At 48.3% G+C, this 20,940-nt stretch overlaps 4 protein-coding genes across 5 annotated transcripts; 3 read left to right on the forward strand and 1 right to left on the reverse strand.

Moving 5' to 3' along the window:
* Positions 1–942: 942 nt before the first annotated feature.
* LOC133902326 (probable sodium/metabolite cotransporter BASS5, chloroplastic) lies at positions 943–2,530 on the forward strand. The gene is made up of 4 exons (XM_062343921.1): positions 943–1,148; positions 1,352–1,452; positions 1,561–1,691; positions 2,356–2,530. The coding sequence occupies exons 1-4, from the start codon at positions 1,022–1,024 to the stop codon at positions 2,528–2,530; spliced, it is 534 nt and encodes a 177-aa protein (XP_062199905.1). The 5' UTR covers positions 943–1,021.
* Positions 2,531–5,693: 3,163 nt separating this feature from the next.
* LOC133901786 (uncharacterized) lies at positions 5,694–7,168 on the forward strand. 2 transcript variants are annotated; one of them, XM_062343279.1, is made up of 4 exons: positions 5,694–6,030; positions 6,112–6,208; positions 6,428–6,496; positions 6,845–7,168. In XM_062343279.1, the coding sequence occupies exons 1-4, from the start codon at positions 5,801–5,803 to the stop codon at positions 6,950–6,952; spliced, it is 504 nt and encodes a 167-aa protein (XP_062199263.1). In that variant the 5' UTR covers positions 5,694–5,800; the 3' UTR covers positions 6,953–7,168. The 2 variants fall into 2 exon arrangements, with proteins under 2 accessions (XP_062199263.1, XP_062199264.1); XM_062343280.1 differs by having other exon boundaries at positions 6,130–6,208.
* A 1,453-nt stretch (positions 7,169–8,621) lies between these two features.
* LOC133901902 (protein LITTLE ZIPPER 1-like) lies at positions 8,622–9,766 on the forward strand. The gene is made up of 2 exons (XM_062343437.1): positions 8,622–9,150; positions 9,282–9,766. The coding sequence occupies exons 1-2, from the start codon at positions 9,053–9,055 to the stop codon at positions 9,493–9,495; spliced, it is 312 nt and encodes a 103-aa protein (XP_062199421.1). The 5' UTR covers positions 8,622–9,052; the 3' UTR covers positions 9,496–9,766.
* A 1,250-nt stretch (positions 9,767–11,016) lies between these two features.
* On the reverse strand, positions 11,017–20,327 carry LOC133902139 (bZIP transcription factor 29-like). Its single transcript, XM_062343732.1, has 4 exons — positions 19,441–20,327; positions 19,211–19,343; positions 19,044–19,128; positions 11,017–11,204 (listed from the first exon to the last, which is right to left on the reverse strand). The coding sequence occupies exons 1-4, from the start codon at positions 20,325–20,327 to the stop codon at positions 11,017–11,019; spliced, it is 1,293 nt and encodes a 430-aa protein (XP_062199716.1).
* Positions 20,328–20,940: the final 613 nt, after the last annotated feature.

Here is a 20,940-nt window from a genome sequence, read left to right on the forward strand (position 1 = left end):
ACATTTTGGTTCAGGAAAAAGAACTGAACCATAAATCTTTTTTAATGTTGCACGGAGAAAAAACATATAGGGACTTCTCAAAAGGATATTATCTAAATCACTTTGATACGAATATAATAAAAAAATTATTTGATTTAGAATTGCTACTATACACAAATGAGCATGCTTTTGCATTCAAACGTTAATCTTTACCACTACATCCATAGTTTTTCTGGCACTTTTAAAAGGAGCTTAATATTTAGTACTACCCATATCTTTATTGAAGACTATAAATAGACTGACTATACCTTAAAGCAAAGCCAAGTAGGAAATTCCAAATCGAACCAAGGACTAGAAGGATGGGACCCAATGATCCTCCCACCAAGCTAACACTCGGTTTCTAAAGTTTTTCTCACACATATAAAGAACGACGACTCGTTTAGGGTTTTACTCCCACCTTTTCCATAAATCTTGTGAAGTTCATGCGGTCCAAACAGAATCTCAATATTTCACTGTTGGCATTTTTCACCAAACAATGATGCACCAGATTGTAAATTAGTCAAATATATATCTAATACTCCTATAAAATAAACGAATTATGATAGATCTGAACGATCTTTACTATACATCTTACATCATCAAATGGTCAACGATCGTTGTTGGGCCTGTCTCTTCCCCTCTTATTTTTTAGATACTTCCAATTAATTTGAAAATCTATAATTAATAGATGCAATTAGTATTAAAAAGTATCAATATACTATTATTTTTCTTTCATCTATATGAGTGCATCATCAGATTTTTATTTTTCAATTATTTTTCTCCATAGAAATATATCTGTTATAATATTATTAATTTCATGCGGAGAACAACATGCCTGCTGATAACTCCAAATTAGAAAGTGTCATCCATAGTATAATCTCCCAATTAATTGTTTCCACCTTTGTCCTTGTCAGAGCTGCCAACAGAACTCGCAAATCAGAAGCTCCCAAAAGAATCTCTTCTTCCTCAGTGCTGCTTCAGCGCCCCACTCCCTCGCGGTCAAATGCCGCCGTCCAGACGCGGGCCCACCTCGCCGGCGTCCACTCGTGTACCGGCCGGCGGCCTCACGGGACGGACCGCATCTTGCCGTCGCCTCCGGCGAGCTCGCCGCCGCGCGTTTCATGGCGTAGGTGCTCGAAAGTCCTCTCTGATCTACAAGATTTGGAAATTGTACCGTGTGAATCAATGGAGCCTGGAGTTGTTTACTGTGGCAATTTCAGAAAGTCGCGCTCGATGATTTGATTCGTTTTCCTAATTGACCGGCGACGTAGCAGTTGTCACAAAGCATTGATGTTTACCACTTTGATTAAAGCTGTTTCTTTTATACAAGCAGAGCAGGGATCTGGTCTGGCTGGTAGGAGGTGCGTCTGGGCGAGCGCGAGTGGTTCCTTCGAGCAAGATAGCAGTGGGGAGGACGTGGTATTGCCTTCTCAGGTGCCGTTCTGATGCAATTTCTTTATGCCTCAGCTACTGAGCTTTTGTACTCTATTATCACTGGATGTTCACTTGGTGCTTGCTTTATACTTTGGATTGATTTTACAGGTAGTGGAGGAGGGTAAAGTAGATTTGCCGAAGATTCTAAAGAGTGCCAATTCCATTATTCCCCATATAGTATTGGGGAGCACAATTCTTGCTCTGGTATATCCGCCTTCATTTACATGGTTCACAACCAGGTCTGTCTTGCAATGTTCCTGCTGTTTACTTTAGCAGGATTTACATTTTGCTGGCTAAATAGACAGCTGAACCGACATTGTAGATATAGTTTTAGCAGTATTCTGGAGTGTAATGCAGGCCTGTTCGTTGACTAGGATGCTTAACTCAGTGGTGGACACCTGATGACTTGGACTCTTAGACCATATGGTTGGGTTCAGTTACTGAAAACTTCGTAGTTCTGAATCGTTCATTCAGCCCCATAAATGTTTTTTTTTCAGAAGTATGCTTAATGTTAGTGTCTATTTTCTCCAGAAGTGCTTTTCATGGACACCTGCAAATAGGACCCTGATAATTCATATTTGCGGAACGTTTGCTGACTAAGCCTCAGGAACCTGATAATTCATTTGCTGATAAATTTGAATAGCATCTGATATGCGATGATGAGATATGATGGATTTGCTTGTGATTGTTATATTTTCGTCTGCTGATTACCCACGAGAGGCCTTCTTCTCACTTATAAAACAGCCCATTATATGTGCAATGAGACGGCTCGTAGGAGGTTGAACAAGTTATTTTCATGCTTGATGTCATATTGCCATTGTTATGTTAGTGGTACACTGGTACAGTGTTCTACATTTGCCCTTGTTATTTACATTTTCATGATGTTTGCCAATATTCTTGCAGGTACTATGCACCAGCTTTGGGATTCTTGATGTTTGCTGTAGGTGTAAACTCAAGCCTGACAGATTTTATTGAAGCAATAAAAAGGCCAGATGCTATCACTGCAGGTTATATCGGACTCAATATCAAACCTTTGCTTGAATTTCCTTTTTGGCACTGTTGTAGGTTAAAACCTTAGTCAAACTCCGTGGTCTGATCTTCAGACTACATAGTCTGATTGTCCAAGGGTCCGATTTGACCGCCAGAACACAAAACTCTCTGCACACTGATAGTCTAACTGCTGCCATACTACTGGTCTGACCGCCAGCTGCTCAAAGCCTTAGGAACTTATGACGTCTTATCCGAGGTTCAAACCTTTTTCAACCCAAGTCGTTTGTAGATCTTTTGCAAATGTTTCCGAAACACGATGCTTTATTGTTATTCAAGCAACATCATATCCGCACTTTTCTGTCATTTATTTGTTTATGCGATACATTATTGGTTTATTTAGAGAGTGATGTGCCGACTATCCAAGTGATCAAAGGTGACACCGAACCATCGACGTTTTATGAGTGTTGCGTAGAAAGTGTTAGATAGACACCGGAGCAACAAGACAAGCATCCAATAATATTTCACCTTATAATTTGGATTATATGGAGTCTAAACTGATAAGTTATTGCTTATGTAAGTTATGCATATCAGCGTTCCAATATCGGGTTATATGGGTAGAACCTATGTTGTTGGATTATTTATACCTTAATCTTGTTGATGATCTTTATCCTTATAATTAACCTAGGTAGAATATTGTTGATGTCTAACTTAAAAGGTTGACCAAAATGCTTAACAATGCATAGGTTATCGGTAAAAGTCGACCAATGGTTCAACTATTGTTTGCGAGCTTAGCGCTTATTTTATTGTTCACCAAGATAATTATGATATTAGGAAGTATGAGTTGTGAGAATGAGACGAGATGTGTGCGGTGCTAGGAGTAAATCTAGAGAGGAACCCAGATGTTATAGATAGTTGCATCGTTTAAGCATCTACTGTTGTTGCAGTCGGCTCTAGCACTTTCTGTACTAACCACATATCTGATTATGGGAAGGATGTGCTGAATAATTCGTGTAGCTGTGATCCTTTGGCTTGTACGTCTTGGGTGTCGTGGGCATAATAGGCTTGTAGGGGTATCCAGTTTGCTTTGAAAGTAGTTCTAGATAGCTCCCGCACCTAAAGACGCATGTTCAAAAGGTTAGGGCTTACTTGGGAAAGGTTGACACGAGTACCCATTGTGTAGGCCTATGTGGTCACGTAAGGTGAATGATGATCGAGTCATGTGGGTAAAGATATACCTCTATAGGGTGTAAGAACAATTCAAATTTTCACACTCTCGGTCATGAGCATACTTCTGTCTATTTGCAGCAGTCGTAGAGTACCGATGTGGGATGATGGTATGGTATATTGGGAAATGGTCGGTGATGGCTATTGATGAGATAAGATGGTTATGCTACAAATATGTTTGGGTTATGGATCTCAGGATAGAAGGGTATATGTTGTTAAATGTAGATGATCACACTTTTGTGTCAAAATTACTTTTACATATGAATCTATTTAACCTTGTGGTCATTTCCTTGCTAACTCATCCAAATGAATAATCCTTAGAGTCGGGTTATTATATATACCAATTATGGATTAAGTCTTACGAGTACCTTCGTACTCACGTTGCTTTTACAGGTGTTACAGATAAGGAGGAGCTAGTGTTTGGTTACTTCACGTTCGTCGATGTAGGTTACGGACATGAGTAGTGCAAACTACTCGAGTGACGAGGTTTTTTTTTTGGGGGGGGGGGGGTGCTCAGGGAAAATGGCTTCACCCATCTTTTGTTATTCATAGATTTTATTTTCCACTGCGTAGTATCTCTAGGTGTCTAGGAGGTGGGATTGTTCTTTTATACTTTTAGTGTTTGTGTGCTGTAAATTATTGTAAATGATAATCCTCTAAAGATTTGTAATATAAATTCATTACTCGCTCTTTATTAAGTTTTGTTATGATGTCATATGTTGAAAATAGAGAACTCATGCATGTAATTGTCCTACTGCACCAGTGAGTCACAGATCACTCGAATGGTGGAATCCGGAAGAAAAGAGGTGAAGAAGCGTGCCGTTACCTCTCGCAACATCTCCAAATGAAACATTAATTCTCTCGCACTACTGTTTCTCTCCCTACCTTCGGCCGAGCAGCACCGGCTGCAAGGCATGGTGGCGTGTATCGGTGCCACCACAGAGCTGCATCATCTCCGCACCTGACAGTCGAGCACCACCAGTTTTGGTGTGTGGTGGTGCAAATTGGCGTTGTCGCCATGTTGATCCGGAGCATCTTCGCGCTCGGTTAGGGAAGTCACTTCCATGATGGCACCCTCTTGTTTCTTACATCCGTTGAGTGGCGACAGCATGGGGAGAACAGCCAATGACGACGAAAGAGGAGGCTGAGAAGGGTTTCAGAGGGGGGGGGGGATTGCAAAGGGGCGACGCGGTGGAGGGTGGCTGTCAGGAGGGGCGTCGATGTAGAAGAGGACGGGGCACGATGTCGTAAGGAGGACTAGAGGAGGTCGAGGATTGCGTGGATGGGCGCAGAGGAGGCTGACACGGATCTGTAGCATGTGGTCTCATCGAAGTCGGTGATGGGGGCGGAGCGAAGGAGGATGGGCACAGGCGCCACGCGGCGGAGGACGTGACAATAACAATGCGCGAGGGAGGCGACATGACGGTGATGATGGGCGGCTCACCGGTCACGGCTTCGAAGGAGGCGGTGGCTACTTCAAGGGAGGAGTGAACTGGGGAGGCAATTCAGGATGGGACCGTGTGAGGGAACCGTGAAAGACGTGTGATGCGAGCTAGCCTGTTGGGAACACCAGATACGCACATGGCTGTCGGATGGGAGGGATATCAGACTTGGAATGGATATGAACAGTTTGATGGTGCAAGAATTCAGGGTTGGACGTGTGATTCAGGTGGATGCATGACTTATTAGAAACTTTTTAAGTAAATATTATAATCAGATGATCAATCTTTTAGTACTCCCTCTATAGCTTTTTCAACCATATTCAAAATACATGAGGTTTTATGATTTCTATGTAACTTTAGCTTAGGTTTTCCAATCTTACCCCTTTATTAAGTCCCTCATTCCCAATACAAATCTTATTTTTAGTCACGTTATATCATTATTACTCATAGACCAATATGCAATAAAAAAAGATAAGATGATAATTTTACCTTTTATCCCAGTGACAACTTGACAGGGAATACGACCTTCACATACAGTTACAGTTATACACATACACATGTCCAGTTGTACTGTACTCGGCGAGTGGCCGGACACGTACGGATACGGAAGACACGCAGATAGCCACGGCGAGTAATCCTCAGCGATTCTCAGGCTCAGGTCCAGTGGACGCCAAGCTCCCGCCTCCCCTCCAATGGCATCCCTCCGGCTCGTGGCAGCATTGGTGCCCTCCCCTCCGCCGCCGCCACCTGGACGGGAGCCCCGGAGACCTCCGTCCGCGGTTCGCCTGGCGAGCGGCGTTGCCCTGGCGGCGGCTGCCGTGGCTGCGGCCGCCTCGCCACCGGCGCTCGCCGCGTTGTCCGAGCCGGCGAACGCGCTCTCGCTGCCCACCTGGGCCGTCCATGTCTCCAGCGTCGCCGAGTGGTACTGTCTCCGCCACCACTGTTAGCTCGAAGTGATTGGTTCTGTTCTTGCATCGGGGCATGTAAAGATTGAATCTTGGAGGGGGGGATGGCGTTGCAGGGTGACGGCGATGTGGCTGGTTTGGGACTACGGAGAGAGGACGGGGTTGAGGGGCTGGAAGGGCCTCTCTTGGGGGATGGTGAGTGTTGTTTGATCTTTGTTAAGATATCCGATGTCGTTTGTTGAAGAAATTTGTTGTTGTTAGTCTATTGCAAGATTCATATGTATTGATACTTTGAGGTAGGTATGGTTCACTTCACTCAATTTGTTTTTCCATACAACTATCGAGGTCCTTTTGACGACAGTTCATACGCTTGTTGTATACGTTGACTAACAAATCTTCATTTCTGTCCAATAGGTTCCACTTCTTGGTGGAGCAATGTGCGCTTGCACGTGGCATTTCTTCTACAATTCAGAGTCTCTTGAAGTAAGATATTTCCCCAAGTTAAAACTTAGTTTCTTTATTTTGGTTGTTTGCTAATATGAATATCGCTTACCTGTCCCAAGTTCTGTAAGTGTTTTCATGTGTGAAATGCCATTGTGCACCTGGGTTACCCTGAAATGAAACTTAGATTATTATACACCAGTAACTATTTCTGCAATTCTTTGCTGAATCAATTGTTCTTGCCGAAGTTTCTCCAGAATTATGATATCTGGCAACCCTTTAGCTGTTGCCAAGAAAACAGACACAAGCAAAGTTCAAGTAGTATCTCAAATAGTTCTTCTGCTCATATTCTTTGTTTTCGTGATGACGTTTTTCTTACTTGATCCGCAGGTTCTTGTAGCACTTCAAGGTGCTCTGACGGTGATTGGTAACATAACAATGTGCATAGCTGCATACCGCATCTTCAAAGCGTCCCAGGAAGGCACAAAAAGTTCATAGGTTGTAAGCTTGTATGCTTATGTTCTCATAACCGGTCGTGACAAGGTAAATAAGAGAGATTCTCTTGCTTTTTCCTGACATAGATGGGAACGGAGGACAGCTGAGACATCTAGCCATTAGATGGAAGCTTCTTGTAAATGACCATCTTTCAAGAATATGTATCTTCTGTTGCAACTTTGTTTTCCAGAGGCAAATTAAAGCAATGTTGGGAACCCAGTCACAGTTTTTGCACTTTAGTAATGTTCTTTATTTGTCGGATAATTACACCTGATTTGAAAATTGCAAATGATCGATGCTGAGAAGGCGGGTGAAGAACTGTCTCGAAGGCCATCGATCTGGCTTTACTTTCTGCAAGATGATGGTGACAATCTGAAAAAAACTTGATTGAGCTCTATTCCATAAATGTCAGTGGAAAATTACCGTGGAATTTATTTAGTTAGATAAGAAGATATGTATTCACTTCTTAGATAGAAAGAAATGACACATTTTTACAACAGTTTTGAGCTCTGAATGTCAGTACCAGCTCCATTTGTGCAAGCTCTCCGTTGTTGCAAGCCTCAGGATCATCGGCCAACTCTGTTCCAAAAGGCATCAAAGTACATGTCCTTCATCTCGAGACGACGTCCTCGGCATGCGGTCTCATAATGCTTACCCTGAACCAACATGATAATCACTGTTGCTGGACGAAGATTGCACGTGTATGTATGTGTTCATGGGTCATGGCGCATCTACCTAATATGATCCATGATTCATATGCGCATTGTCATCGGCAACACTCAGCTCTGGTGAACCAGGTTTATGCAGGGCCCAGCGTCAATGGCCAAAGTTGCAGCAATGATCAATGGACAATGGTGCTTTTGTCAATGTGCAGGGAGGTCAAGCATCAGAATGAAACCTCCACTCGCGCAGATATGGATCAAATGAGTGGACATAGGACTCAGAATGCGAATGCCGGGACACGTGTCACGCATCGGTGAGTGGTGGAACTGCATCGGACGGCGCAGATCCAGAGCATAGGTGCTGTTGATCAAGAGCACCGTGTGTGAGTAATGAGTGCAACTTTTGGCCAAAGCCGGAGGCAGTGGCCCAAAGTGTCTTCCCGGCTCCAATTTTTTCTCAAGAGATTCTCTCGTCCATGATGGTCTGTGACGGGGATGAATGGCTACTTGGTGTCCCTGGTCTCTGTGAGCGAAAATGGCGTGCAACGAAGGGCCTCTCTCATGGAAACTTGGCCTCCCAAGTTGTCAGAAACTGTGGTGGCCGATCACTTTCAGGCTTGCAGCAGCTGCAGCAGATCTCAACGGATGGAATTCAATTCCCAGTAGGCTGATGTGCACACCTGTTTGTCTTGGAGTAGTGCAATGAGAGTTCTGAACGCAGACGGCATGTAGCACGTTTGTACAGAGAGAGGGGTGGTGAAAAAGGCGCCGAGGTATCATTTGGGTGAAGAAACTGCACGAGCAAAAAGAGTGAGATGCTCGAAAGCAAATTTGACTTCTTGTGCCCTTGCTCTTGCATCGAGTACAAAGAGAGCTCTAAATCTTCATCATGCAAGCACCCCAGCAGCTCAGGCTCAGCCATTTGCTTTGACGTACATGAAGTGTAGTGTCAATAAGATAACAGAGATAACATAGAGAGAGAGAGAGAGAGAGCACAAGTACTCAACCAATTTTAATCCTGGGAATGAACCTCCTACTGAACTCAAATGATTCCCTTCATTTGTAATCTTCTGCTCTCCATCCCACCCCTGTCAAAAGATCTTGCTGTCTCACTCGTCAGAGATACTCAATTTCTCCACGCACTTCATCTTTTCGATGAAATATGCTAGAGAATGATTAATGCCTGGAAGATCCATTGGCCCATACCAAATACCATAGTCCATGCACCATGATGGAGAAGCTCCCTGCCTCCATCCCCTCAACTCACATGGTGTCACGTCAATGCGTGCATGCACCACCAAACAAAGACCTAAAGCTACCACCACGATCCATGTACGGCACCCATGAGATGAGAGATGAGATCCATCTTTCTATATAGCGTTACCCTTAAACACTTTATCTCAAAGTCCTTAGCTCCAGAAAGCATACGCCATCCAGCAGCATGTGCTCCGGCTCCTGGAACGGCAAGAAACAGCCATTTTTCCTTGTCCTCAAGCAGCAGAAGAAGCCTCATGTCCCAGTCAGTATCAGGAGGAACAGGTAACTAGCATGCAAACTTGTTCTGTTTCAGTGGCAGCATCAGCAGAAGCTGCAGCGATCGTCGTCTTCTGCCACTGCTAGTCTTTTTGGTGCATTCTTGAGCTCTTGTTGGTGATGGCATGCATACACAGGTTGAGGCTGAGGAGGAGAGCCGGAGCAGAGACCATGGAGATGGTGAACCTGAAGCTCTACCTGGAGAACCGGTGCATCATCGCAGAGAACGAGAGGCTCCGGGAGAAGGCCAGCTCGCTCCGCCGCGAAAACCTCGCGCTGCGCGAGAACCTGTCCAAGACGGCGGCCGAGGCCGAGCTGCCGGAGGCAGGAGCAGGAGCACGAGCTGCCTGAGACTTCCTCTGGCGACTGATCATGGAGTAGCTAGCCTACCAGTGTTCTCTCCCTAAGTGGTTACGTGGTGCTTGCGCTAGTTTGCATAGAATCCTAGGTATCTGCTTGGCTGCTCCGCCATGTTTGTGCTCATGAACCACTAGATGTTTGGAGCTCTCTTGTGTGTTCTGTGGCACGATGCTTTGTACATTACAAGTGCAGGAATCAACTAGATTTTGTTTGCAAATGGCTCTTTTGGATGAACATGGCAAGTAAATAAAAGCAGTTTTGTTCAAAAGAACAGCAAGTTCAAGTTAAACTTCCTTTTGCTGGTAATCACCTTGAACCTGAACTTGCCACTTCATAGAGTTGGACCAGAAACAAATCTTTCGAGCCTTTTCACTTCAGTATATCCAGGCAGAAGGACCACATATCCTAGCTACCTTTCTTTATCTTAGATACATATTCTCCCTTTTTCCCCCTTTGGTAAAAAGTTTCGGTAAGATGATCAGTGCCACTATTTTGCAGTATAGTTGAAAATAAGCAGAAGCTCACTCTTGCACATACAAAACGTGCAGCAAACTTTCTGATGGCAGCAAAGCTGTAACACAGAAACTGAAGCCTGAACTCAACCCTGCTTCAGAGACAGAACCTAAAAACCCACAGAAGATGTTCATATGGGTGTCAACCAGTGCTTTTATAATCGCCTTATACTTTCATTTTTCTAGTTGTTGCTGATCGACGTCTGTCTTTTAGCGTTTAAACTTGTTGTAAAACTCTTTTCCTTCTTTAATGAATGGCAGAACTTCTACCCCTTTTTCGAAACCCCCCCCCCCCCCCACAGTAAATACTAGCCCCAAGTTGCAACGCTGTGCAAAAAGATCCATAGCAATTCTGCAGAATATAGATATAAGCTACAAGAATTAGCTTATATCAAAACTATTATGTATCGATGAATCATCAAAACTATTATGAATCCCTCAAAACCGCTAATCGAACAAGTATGGATATAAGCTACAAGAATTAGCACGTCTACAGAAAATGTTGTACTAAATGTTGCCCTCGAATTACCCACTTAAAAAAAAAAAAACTCGATGGATCTAGGAAGATCTAGTGACATTATAAATAAGAAGAAATAGACATTCAAATTCGCGTCGAAAATAATTTGAACCTGGATAATCTAGACATGCATCCACACTCTTAACTAACTAAACTCATTTCCTTCAAATTACCCACTTTAAACACGAAGAGCAAATGTAGCTAAAAAGAATTTTAATAATTCTAGAATAAGCTACAGTAGAGAACAGGCAGTTTGTACAATACAAAATCCACCCAGGTATAACCAACATCCAAAAAAATAACTTCGGCAGAAAAAAACAAAAGACGGATTATCCAACCATTGCTGTCCTAAAACTAAGCGACGAATTATCTGGGACATTTGTCGTCCCTGCTTGAATTTGTAACATGAAGTTTTCCTTCAAAAATGTCTTCTTTGAGATCATTCCAATGGTTCCACTGCTGCTGCTGAGCCCTAAACTGCTCTTATTCTTGTGGCTGCTGCTGCTGAGCCTGCTGGAGCTCTGATGTCTGCTTCTGTAGTTGCAGCAGCTGCTGCTGAATCATCTGGTGGCTCATATGTTGGTTTGAACCCTTGGGCGCACGAGGATCACTAGTCTCACCAGCAGCATGTTTCAGGCGCTGCAGTTCCGCACTCAGTGCTTCATTCAGAGCTGGATACAGAATAATGATATATGAAAGATAAATCAGTAATTGAATAAGCTAAAGAAACAAAATTGCAATGAAACATGGCAAAATAAGGTGCATCAAGCCCAGTAAAAATATAACGGTGCGATCCTGGCACATGAATCCTGAAAATAGGCATAACTCAAGTTGCAGGTCAAAATATCAATATTCAAAGTTATTTTATTAAAACATCGATACTCTACATTCAATTATTCAAATTAACAAATTGAGAGAAAGAAGTCTATTAGAACATCGACGAGAATGAGAGCACGTCCGGATGGAGAGCACTTCCCCCCTCGTCTTCGCCGTCGCTCACTCTGAGCTCGACGTCCACCCAGCTGCCTCCGGCCATGGCCACAAACACCTCTCCTCCGGGCCAAACCCCAGTGCGCTCTCCCCCTTTTCTCCGCTCGCGCGCCCTTCTTCCCTAGTGCTGTGTCCTCTGGACAGACAAAGGTTCTACGCTGGCTCCATGACACCCTGCATTCGTTTCCTCAGTCGAGCGGTCTCCTTCGATGCCACCGTGTTACACCACGCCGCCTGCTAGGGGTGAGCGGCTGCCGGTGGTGTCCAAAGGAAAGGCCACCAACCTTGAAGATATTCCCCACCGCTTGTCTCCTGGCCGGGCTCCTCCCTCTGCCTTCACGCTCGATGCCAGGATGGCTAGGTCAGTTGTGGCTCCTCGTCCGCTGCCGGCCGAGTCCGAGGATGATGGCTGGACCTTGGTGGTAGGTCGCCGCCGTCGACGGGTCCCGACAGATGGCCGCAGACCCAGGACTGCTCCTCTACCCAAGCGTAACTTGCCTGGATTCTAGATGGTCGCTGCCTCAATTGCTTATCCTGGACGCACCGACGGGCGGATTGTCACCTCCCCCCAAGGTGTTCCATTTTAAAGGCTTTCGTCATCATGCCAGGAGTTGCAAACGTCCGCAGCCTTCATTCTCTGGATCTGGGAATTTTGGTTGTCGTCGTCAGATCGTGCAGGTTTCTTCTATTGGCTCCACGTTGGTTAGTTTGACGGTGGAGAACTCGATGCCTCTACACTCCACCGGGTCTGGCAAGCAGCGCTCCCTCGCGGGTTCTACCCTCATTGGGTCTGAGGCAGACGGGCCTACCCCACCTCGCTCGCCTACGGCACCCATGCCCTCCTCGTCGCGGGATCTACTGCAACATGCCATTGGCGAGCCCTCAACTCAGCCCCTCATCCAGGTGGATGCTATCCTGCATCATGTTTTGGCTCCTCCTCGCTGCATTGTCCCCTGGACGGACGCCTTCGCCGTGGAGGAGTGCTGCCTCTGGTTGTCACTTCTTGCGTATGCCAGTTGTGCTAGGTAGGTGATTCCTTCGCATGAACTCTCCATCACCATCTCTGGATGCCTTGGTGTGCCGATGGACGAGTTCAAGGTCGTCGATTTCTACCCCGAAAATTTCCTAATATCTTTCAAATCTCAAGCTGCGTGGGACGTTATTCTTGTCGCCAGCGGGAAGCCTCTACATGCGGGGGTGTTATGGTTCTTCCGGCCATGGACTAGGCTGGCTTACGCATCCCCCGATGTCCTTCCTTATCGAGTGGTGCTTGCCTTGTGTGGGGTTCCGCCACACACATGGTCGGTCTCCATGGTCCAACATCTTCTTGGCCACCACTGTTGGATCGAGCGTTTGGAGGATGACCTTACCCCGTCAGAGCAGATGGATTTTTCGGTCCTCCGCGCAGTTGCTTGGTGCGACATGCCACAAAACATTCCGAGCAATGTTGTCATGGAGGTGACGGAGTTGGGCAACACCATTCGATATGATGACCAAGACATGCATCACCTCTTCGGCAACTTCCCTCCCTACATCATGGAGACGAGGACCCTCAAATTCAATGCTGCCATCCGCCTCATCTCTTTGGCAGAATTCCGTGCACCATCGTCGTCCAGCAACGACAGCTATATCCCCTCCAAGGATGAGGAGGGCGAGTTCGCCAAGCATCTATCCAACGGCAGGGGCCGCTTGGGCCTTCCTCATGGGACACAGATCGTTTACCTTCCGCTGCCTCCTACAGTGGGCAGCGGTGCTTCGTTGGCCGGCGTTTGTTCACATGGGGTCCGTTGGGCTGCTGACGTACCGCCGCCTCCGTTGACCACCGTGCACATCTCCTTCGGGTTCATGTGTTTCACGCCTTCCAAGGTGACACCAACGAATGATGTTGGTGTGTTACCGCTGTCAGGGGTGCGGGACCCTGTCGATTCTTCTGTTGTTCCCCGTGATGAGTATCCGCCTAGGGCCTTTGACCCTATGACACTGGAATGCTAAGCCCGGATTCTTGCCCTTGACAACGCTGGCTCGGAATCCACTCACCCATGCTATGCCCGAGCCCCCGCTGCTTCGTATTTCGCTCATCCATGCTATGCATGTGACAAGGTTTTGCCTTTCCATGCTCTATCTGTCTGGGCGACGCCTGTTGTCGGTGTATTCAGAACCAGGGGTCCCTAAGTCCCGAAACCAGGCCGACCATCCGCCACATGTCCCCACCCTGCAAGGTAAGAAGAAGCTAAGTCCCGGGAGAAGGTGCTCGGGGCCGCCGTCTCTGGTTCCCGAGCACCCTAGTTCCCCGATGATCCGCAGAGCCCAAATACCGGGAAGGAAGTGCTCGGGAGAGAGTGCTCGGGGCTGCACGTGGCAGCCCCCGAGGACTCGGTTCCCCGAAGATCCTCCCGAAGTACTCGGGAGAGAGTGCTCGGGGCTGCACGTGGCGGCCCCCGAGGACTCGGTGCCCCGAAGGTCCCACCAAGTGCTCGGGAGAGAGTGCTCGGGGCTGCACGTGGCAGCCCCCGAGGACTCGGTGCCCCGAAGGTCCCACAAAGTGCTCGGGAGAGAGTGCTCGGGGCTGCACGTGGCAGCCCCCGAGGACTCGGTGCCCCGAAGGTCCCACCAAGTGCTCGGGAGAGAGTGCTCGGGGCTGCACGTGGCAGCCCCCGAGGACTCGGTGCCCCGAAGGTCCCACCGAAGGACTCGGTTCCCCGAAGGTTCGCGCAAGATCATTCGACGACCCGAAGGGTCCCATCGTCAGGGTGTCATCCAGTCAAAGGCCCAATGCTGCATTTAATAGGCACGCGCGGCCTGACATCCTGACATCCTGACATTCTCAGCTGCCCACGCCCCAGTGTCAGACCCTGCCGTGCACTGGCAGGGGGGCGTGGGTCCATTAAATGCAGTTTCATCCGGGTGCCTCGGGATAACGTTGCCAGAATCGAAGCGCTCCGCCTGCCACCCTGCCCTGGCAGAAGAACAAGACAGGGTGGGCGCACCGGGCACCTCTGAGGTTGCCCGGTGGGCCCCCTTTATGGCGCCCGAGGGCTTCCACAGTGGCGAGTGGTCGGATGCGCGCCGCATTTCTCCACCGCCCCTGTCACTTCGTCAAGACGAAGTGATTACGCCTTTCTCCGTGGCATCTTGGCATTCGCATCCCCTCTTTCCCATTCAGGGTATGTTGAGGTCGGCGCGCCTATAAAAGGAAAGGATGGAGAACACTAAAGGACGATCCCCCGACGAACCAGACCGAAGACAGACCGACAGACACTCGAACCAGCTCAAGTCAAGCTAGAACACGAGAGCCTCAAGCTCTTTGTAAATAGTTCTCCCCTTAGAACCAGATACATCCTTGAAGAATTCCCTTCAAGGATAAATATAGCGCTCATACAGGAGTAGGGTGTTACGCCTCCGTGCGGCCCGAACTTGTCTAAACCCCGGTGCACCCACTTTTCTCGCATTAGGGCGATCGTCTCCCACCAGCCATCGCATTTGTTTCCGTTCCCGCTTATTTCCCCAACAAGCTTATCCAGGATCATTCCCCCGGCCGAATCTCTAAAAAGGGGTCTCTCGGGATCCCTGCGACAGGAGTTCACCCTCCGACACCTGTGATCTCTCGTCATATTTCATTGGTCTACTCAAGGCGCATGCATCTCTTTAATTCCCATGAGCGTCTGGTTGAGCAGCTGATGCCACTTGCCTCGGCCTCCGGGGGCGTAGTGGCCCGGTCTCTAGGATTGGTGCCTTCTTCGGGCCGCTCTGTCCAGGGTTCGACCTCCAGGGGTGCAGTGGCCGGGTCTCTAGGATCCACGCCTTCTTCGAACCGCTCTATCTATGGTTCTTCAGCCTTGGGCCGTGGTGGACGGCCTGCAGTGCCTTCAAGTACCACCTGTCCCACATCCTGCTCTGGGAGTCATTCTCGAAGGTGTGCATGTTGTCGGCTGACCAACAGGAGACTCCAACCTCGTTGTCAACCTACGAACTCCGAGCTCGCAAACAACAATGACGTTTCGCCTGCAGCGGCGATCCGTCCTAATGCCTCACCAGTGCATACATTTCTGCGGTGGCTCACCAGGGAGATCCCCACCCCTCTTGCTATGCCACTATGTCGGAATTCTCGAGCGCCCTTGTCAGAGCTCGTCCTTAGGAGGAGCTACCGCTTGGCACGGAAGTCCAGCATCTCTGCGGTTCGGCCTTCGAAACATGTGGAGGTGCTACTAATGCGTCGCCTTGGTCTGCTCAAGGATGGCTAGGAGGTTTCACCGCAATTGCATTAGGCATACATTCATTTGTTCGAGCAACCCCTCTCTGATCAACATCTCTAAGCATTACAGGAGCTGTTCCCCGGTCTGGTTCTAACGACCGGGGATCAATTAGCTTCAAAGGCTGTGGTTTGACTGGCTATGGATCTGACCGTTGTCATTGCACGCGCTGTTGTTACCACTTCACATGAATAACTACAACATCTTGAATTGGAACATCTGTGGGCTTAATTGCGAGGCATGCCAACATGTTGTTCGCTCGCTAGTAGCAGATCATAACGCTTCAGTTGTCTGCTTGCAAGAAACAAAGCTCAATGTACTCAATCCTTCTATGATCAATGAAATGTGCAGACTTGCTGTCTCTGGGTATTCCTTCTTGCCTGCCTCCGACATTAGAGGTGGCGTTGCTGTTGCCTGTCGTCACCCACTCTCTTTAACGCCTGTCCAAGTGCTCCAATTCTCGGTTACTATCAAGATATCTTCGTTTGAGGAGGGAAACTTCTTCTTAACGGCTGTCTATGGTCCAAATGACGAGAACCCTAAGGATGCTTTCCTTGCTGAGCTGGCTGAGGTCCGTGCGTCCCTACCGGTGCCATGGCTCATCATCGACGACTTCAAAATGATAGTGTCTGCCGTCGATAAGAATAACGCCAACATAAATAGGCGATCCATTACGAGGTTTTGCTAATTCATGACCGAACAAGAATTGAAAGACTTGCATCTGTTCGGGAGGCGTTACACTTGGTCAAATGAGAGAATCCTCCCCACGCTTGTGCGACTTGATAGAGCGCTGGTCTCCTCGAAATGGGATGAGGCATTCCCCGAATGTTTCCTCCAGGCGTTGTCCTCCGATTGCTCCAATCACTGCCCCTTTTGCTCTCTACTGTGGTGCACTCACAAAGGCGTCGACGCTTCCACTTCGAGGCATTCTGGACCAAAATGTCTGGGTTCCATCAAGTGGTTGCGAAAGGGTGGGTTCTAAGGCCTGACGAGCTAGCTAACCCCCCCCCCCCTCATCAGGCTGCACATTTTACTTGGCCGCACCGCTAAGGAACTCCAGCGTTGGCACAATTTGAATATTGGTAACATTAAGGAGTACCTTCTAATAGCTTGCGAGATCATTATTCGGCTTGAGTCGGCTCAGGAGGGCCGTGCTCTCTCACCTCCGGAGTATTTCCTCCGCAAGCGCCTAAAAATCCTTTGCTTAGGATTGGCCTCCTTGGAGCGCACAATTACGCATAGTCGTTCCCGAGTAGCGTGGCTTCGGGATGATGATGCTGACACGAGGTTGTTTTCACTCCTTTGCCAAGTTCCGCACGCGTAAAAACTCAATTAACTCTCTTTCCACGATAGACGGCCCAATCTCCTCCCATTCGGACATGGAGGAAATGCTATTTAATCAGTTCAGTTCAGTTCTCGGCGCCACTCCTTCCAAGGAATTCTCCATTGATCCCCATGCGGTTGGCATTTCACCAGTGGACCCACAATTGCTAGACACGCCTTTCTGTAGCTATGAAATCTGGGAGGTTGTTAGAACTTGCCACGTAACAAAGCCCCTGGGCTTGACGGGTTTACAACGGAGTTCTATCGAGCAGCTTGGCCTATCATTGGAAAGGACATCGCCCTTGCCTTATGTGCTTTCGATCTTGGGACCGAAGAGGGCTTAGTAGTTTGAATTGTGCCTTCATCACTTTGCTATCGAGTTGGTGTGGAGGTCTTGGGCTTCAGCGAAGGTGAAATTCTTCGGTTGGCTTGGGTTACACAGGAGGCTTTGGACGGCGGACCGAAGGAAGCGACATGGTAGACTTGTGTACGCATTGCGCTCAGCTAGCGGAAACCAATGACCACCTGCTCCTTCATTGTACCTTAGTCAGGGAGATTTGGTGGCAAACTTTTGGAATACAAGCTCCTACGGGAACAACTTCCCTGCTGGATTGGTGGCTGGGCGGCGCGTGGCCAAGGAGTATCAGAGAGGCCTAAACTCTCTAGTTTTACCAACCAGTTGGAGGTTATGGTTATCGCGTAATGATATTGTCTTCAACAATCATCGCATCACATCAGATTCTTGATGACCCTCATTCGGGAGGATATTGATCGTTGGTGCATCGCTGGGGCAAAACACCTCTCCATTCTGATGGATCGGCTCAGTAGTTTTGGTTCCATCATCTAATTAGTTATGCTTCGGTCATTCCTGTTGTTTAGTTTCTTTGTAATATATCCTATTCCTTAGTTTTTCTTACTTTTTCATCTGCTGTCTTGCATGGGGCGTTGTGTACTTCTTAAAACCGTTTTTTTCTGCTTAATACCAAGATATGTAGCTCTCCCGTGCATTTGACAAAAAATTAACAAATCATACATGAGTCACAAAAAATTGCAGCAGATCAATGGAAAATTCTCATGCCATATCAGTGAATAGAGAGAATCTACTATACAATCAACAAGAGAACAATATGATGAGGTAAAACATGTGCCAAGTTGGCAAATGCTGCATTGGCATTAAAAAATCAAAAGAAATGCATTCAGTGTGATTTCCAATCACGAGCTGCTCACAATGGTTTACTGAACTACATAATTGATGCCTATATTTTGACTCTTCTGCATTCATCATATATTGACCAGCTAATATAAATTCTCTCCCACAGTGCACTTCAGAGTGTAGAAGTTATCGTAGAATTAAAAAAGTCAAACTTGATAGTTCAAGCCATCAAGAAATACTTCGTGAAGCTCGATGCAAATGACACATCTTTTTTAAATAAAAAGCCAACCGTGATGAAAATAATCACTATATTCTGAAGCCTATGAAATATATTTCAGGGAAATGCTATAAGAATAGAAACCAGACGAACGTTTGTCACATAGAAGCAACACACATATAAATCCAGAAAAAATGTACAACATTTTTAAAAAAAAAACAATATGCGCGCCAAGCTGCACATGGCCACCTGCAAGTCCAAAAAGAAAAAAAAAACTATTGTGGTATTGAAATAAATCCCAGCATGCATGAATTTTACTGACTCATATCCTGAGACGTAACTGATTTCTATTGCAACACAGGAATTTACTTTCAAGAATACGCGTATCGATTGCATTAAGAGAAATTAGAATTAAACATGCTTACAACCCCAAATACAAAGCTATGGTAAAAGCAAACCAAAACTAAACGCTACACCAAACCAAAACTAAACGCTACACCAGTGTTACATCCACATCAAGACAGGAAACCAATGAACAATGGACAGGAAATGCTGAAAAACAATGGAACAAACGTACCATCTTTCAGCTGTGCTTGCTGCTCCAGTGCTTGCAGCCTGATCTCGATCTCATTGTTCTGAGTTTTAAGTGCAGCGTAATCTCTCTGCAAACAGATACTAGAACAGTAACTACAATTGTCAAAACTTGAACCAAATCAAAATGCTCATCACCGTCAGAGAACAAACCTGTTCCTTTGCCACTTTTGCAGATAATGTACTAGTCTCCATCAGCAGCACCTGAACTCTACGCTCAAGCTCCGCCATGTACTTCGCCTTGCGCTCCTTCGACTTTGCAGCAGACACCCGATTAGCTAGAATCCTGGAAATTTTGCAATAAAAAGAAATGCTCAGTTTCAGTAACCAAACCACTCCTGACGCTCCTACATGGCCGCCCGACACTCCAAATAAATTCAAACCTCTTGACCCTCTTAGGATCACTCAGCGCGATCTCAGCGAGGCGATCACTGGCCATGATCTTCTTCCTATCAGCCTCACTGAATTCGCCATTGGCAAGCTCAGTGGTAAAGAGTGCAGCGGCACAGCCTGAGGGCCCATTTCCAGTGCACGAGAGGCCGCCGCCAGCACCTGCCGCCGGAGACAGTGGCGGCAGTCTCGGTGACTCCTGGCCTAGGGCTCCAAAGTTGAGGCTCCCCATGATGCTGTCAACCGACAAGCTGCGGCAATGCCGAGGATGGCTTGCGCCGCCACCCGTCGCCCAGCTCTCAGCCTCGTTCTCGCTGCTGTCAGCGCGGCTCCACGCGCGCGGGCCGCGCAGGTGGTCGTGCCGGTCTTCGGCGCCATCCACGGAGGAGCCGAGCGCACCCATGCCCCTGTACGAGCCGAAGAGATCGTCGAGGGAGGCGGCGTCCACTGGCTTGTACACGTCCGCCGCAGACGCCGTGGGTGGCACTGGCAGGGGCAGGTTCGGCCGCGAGAACCCGACGAAAAAATCGCTCCGCGACCGCCGATGCCCCGCCCCGCGTGGCGGCAGGACGGACGGCCCCTGCTCGGAGCCCGGCGACGGCGGGGAGCGCTGGACCGCAGCCCCCGCACCCGCTGCCGGGCCGGCGGAGTACGGGAGCGGGGCGAGCGAGTCCATCGGGAAGAACGGCGGCTGCGCGAGCGATCGAGCGAGATGCGATCCAGCGCCGCGGCCCAGCGCGGGAGCGAGCGTCGGCGGACCCTGGAAGTAGCTGAAGGCCGAGCCGGAGCCGGAGGCCTCGGAGGGGCCGAGGCGCGGGGCCACCGGCGGGAGGAACAGGGATTGCGGGAAGCGGAGTTGGAACTGGGAGGAGAGGTCCATGGCGACGGCGCGGGAGAGCGGGGGCTGGCCCTGGCCGCCCGGCAACGAGGGGAGGCGGGGGCGGCGCGCGGGATCGGCGCGGTCCTCGTCCATGGCGGCGGCGGCGGCGCGAGGCGGGAGGGGGACGCAGCAGCCGGCTAGGGTTTCGCTAGGCGGAAGTGTGGGATGCCGGCGGCGAGGGGGAGTGGACGGCGAGGGCGAATGAGAACGCGTAGGCAGGGCAGCGAGCGCGAGCAAAACCTGAAGAAATCGCGGGGCGAGAGCGGAGCGGTGCGCGAAAATGGAAAGGCGCGGACGAAAACAGCAGGTTTCCTCGAGTTTCGTCTTTTCGCCCACTGGGCTTGGCGAGCCAGGCAAGATGGGCTTTCGCGTGTGCTGCTTGGTTGCCAGGGAGTGGTGTTAATGGGCCGAATGGAGTCGGCGGCCTCGGCCCGTGGGAGCGGCCCAAAAAATAGCATGCCTGCAGCAGTTTGTTTGGTCCATGCATGTAGGCCATCCAAATTTCTGGTGCTGTTTGGATTTTGAAAAGGTTGATTTGACCTCCCTCGACTCTTGTTCCAGTCCGATTTTCCTCCCGCAACGAAGAAATCAGATATTAGATATCCTTGACTAT

The sequence above is a fragment of the Phragmites australis genome, chromosome 20 (assembly GCF_958298935.1).
Source record: "Phragmites australis chromosome 20, lpPhrAust1.1, whole genome shotgun sequence".
In the NCBI taxonomy this organism is placed as follows: domain Eukaryota; kingdom Viridiplantae; phylum Streptophyta; class Magnoliopsida; order Poales; family Poaceae; genus Phragmites; species Phragmites australis.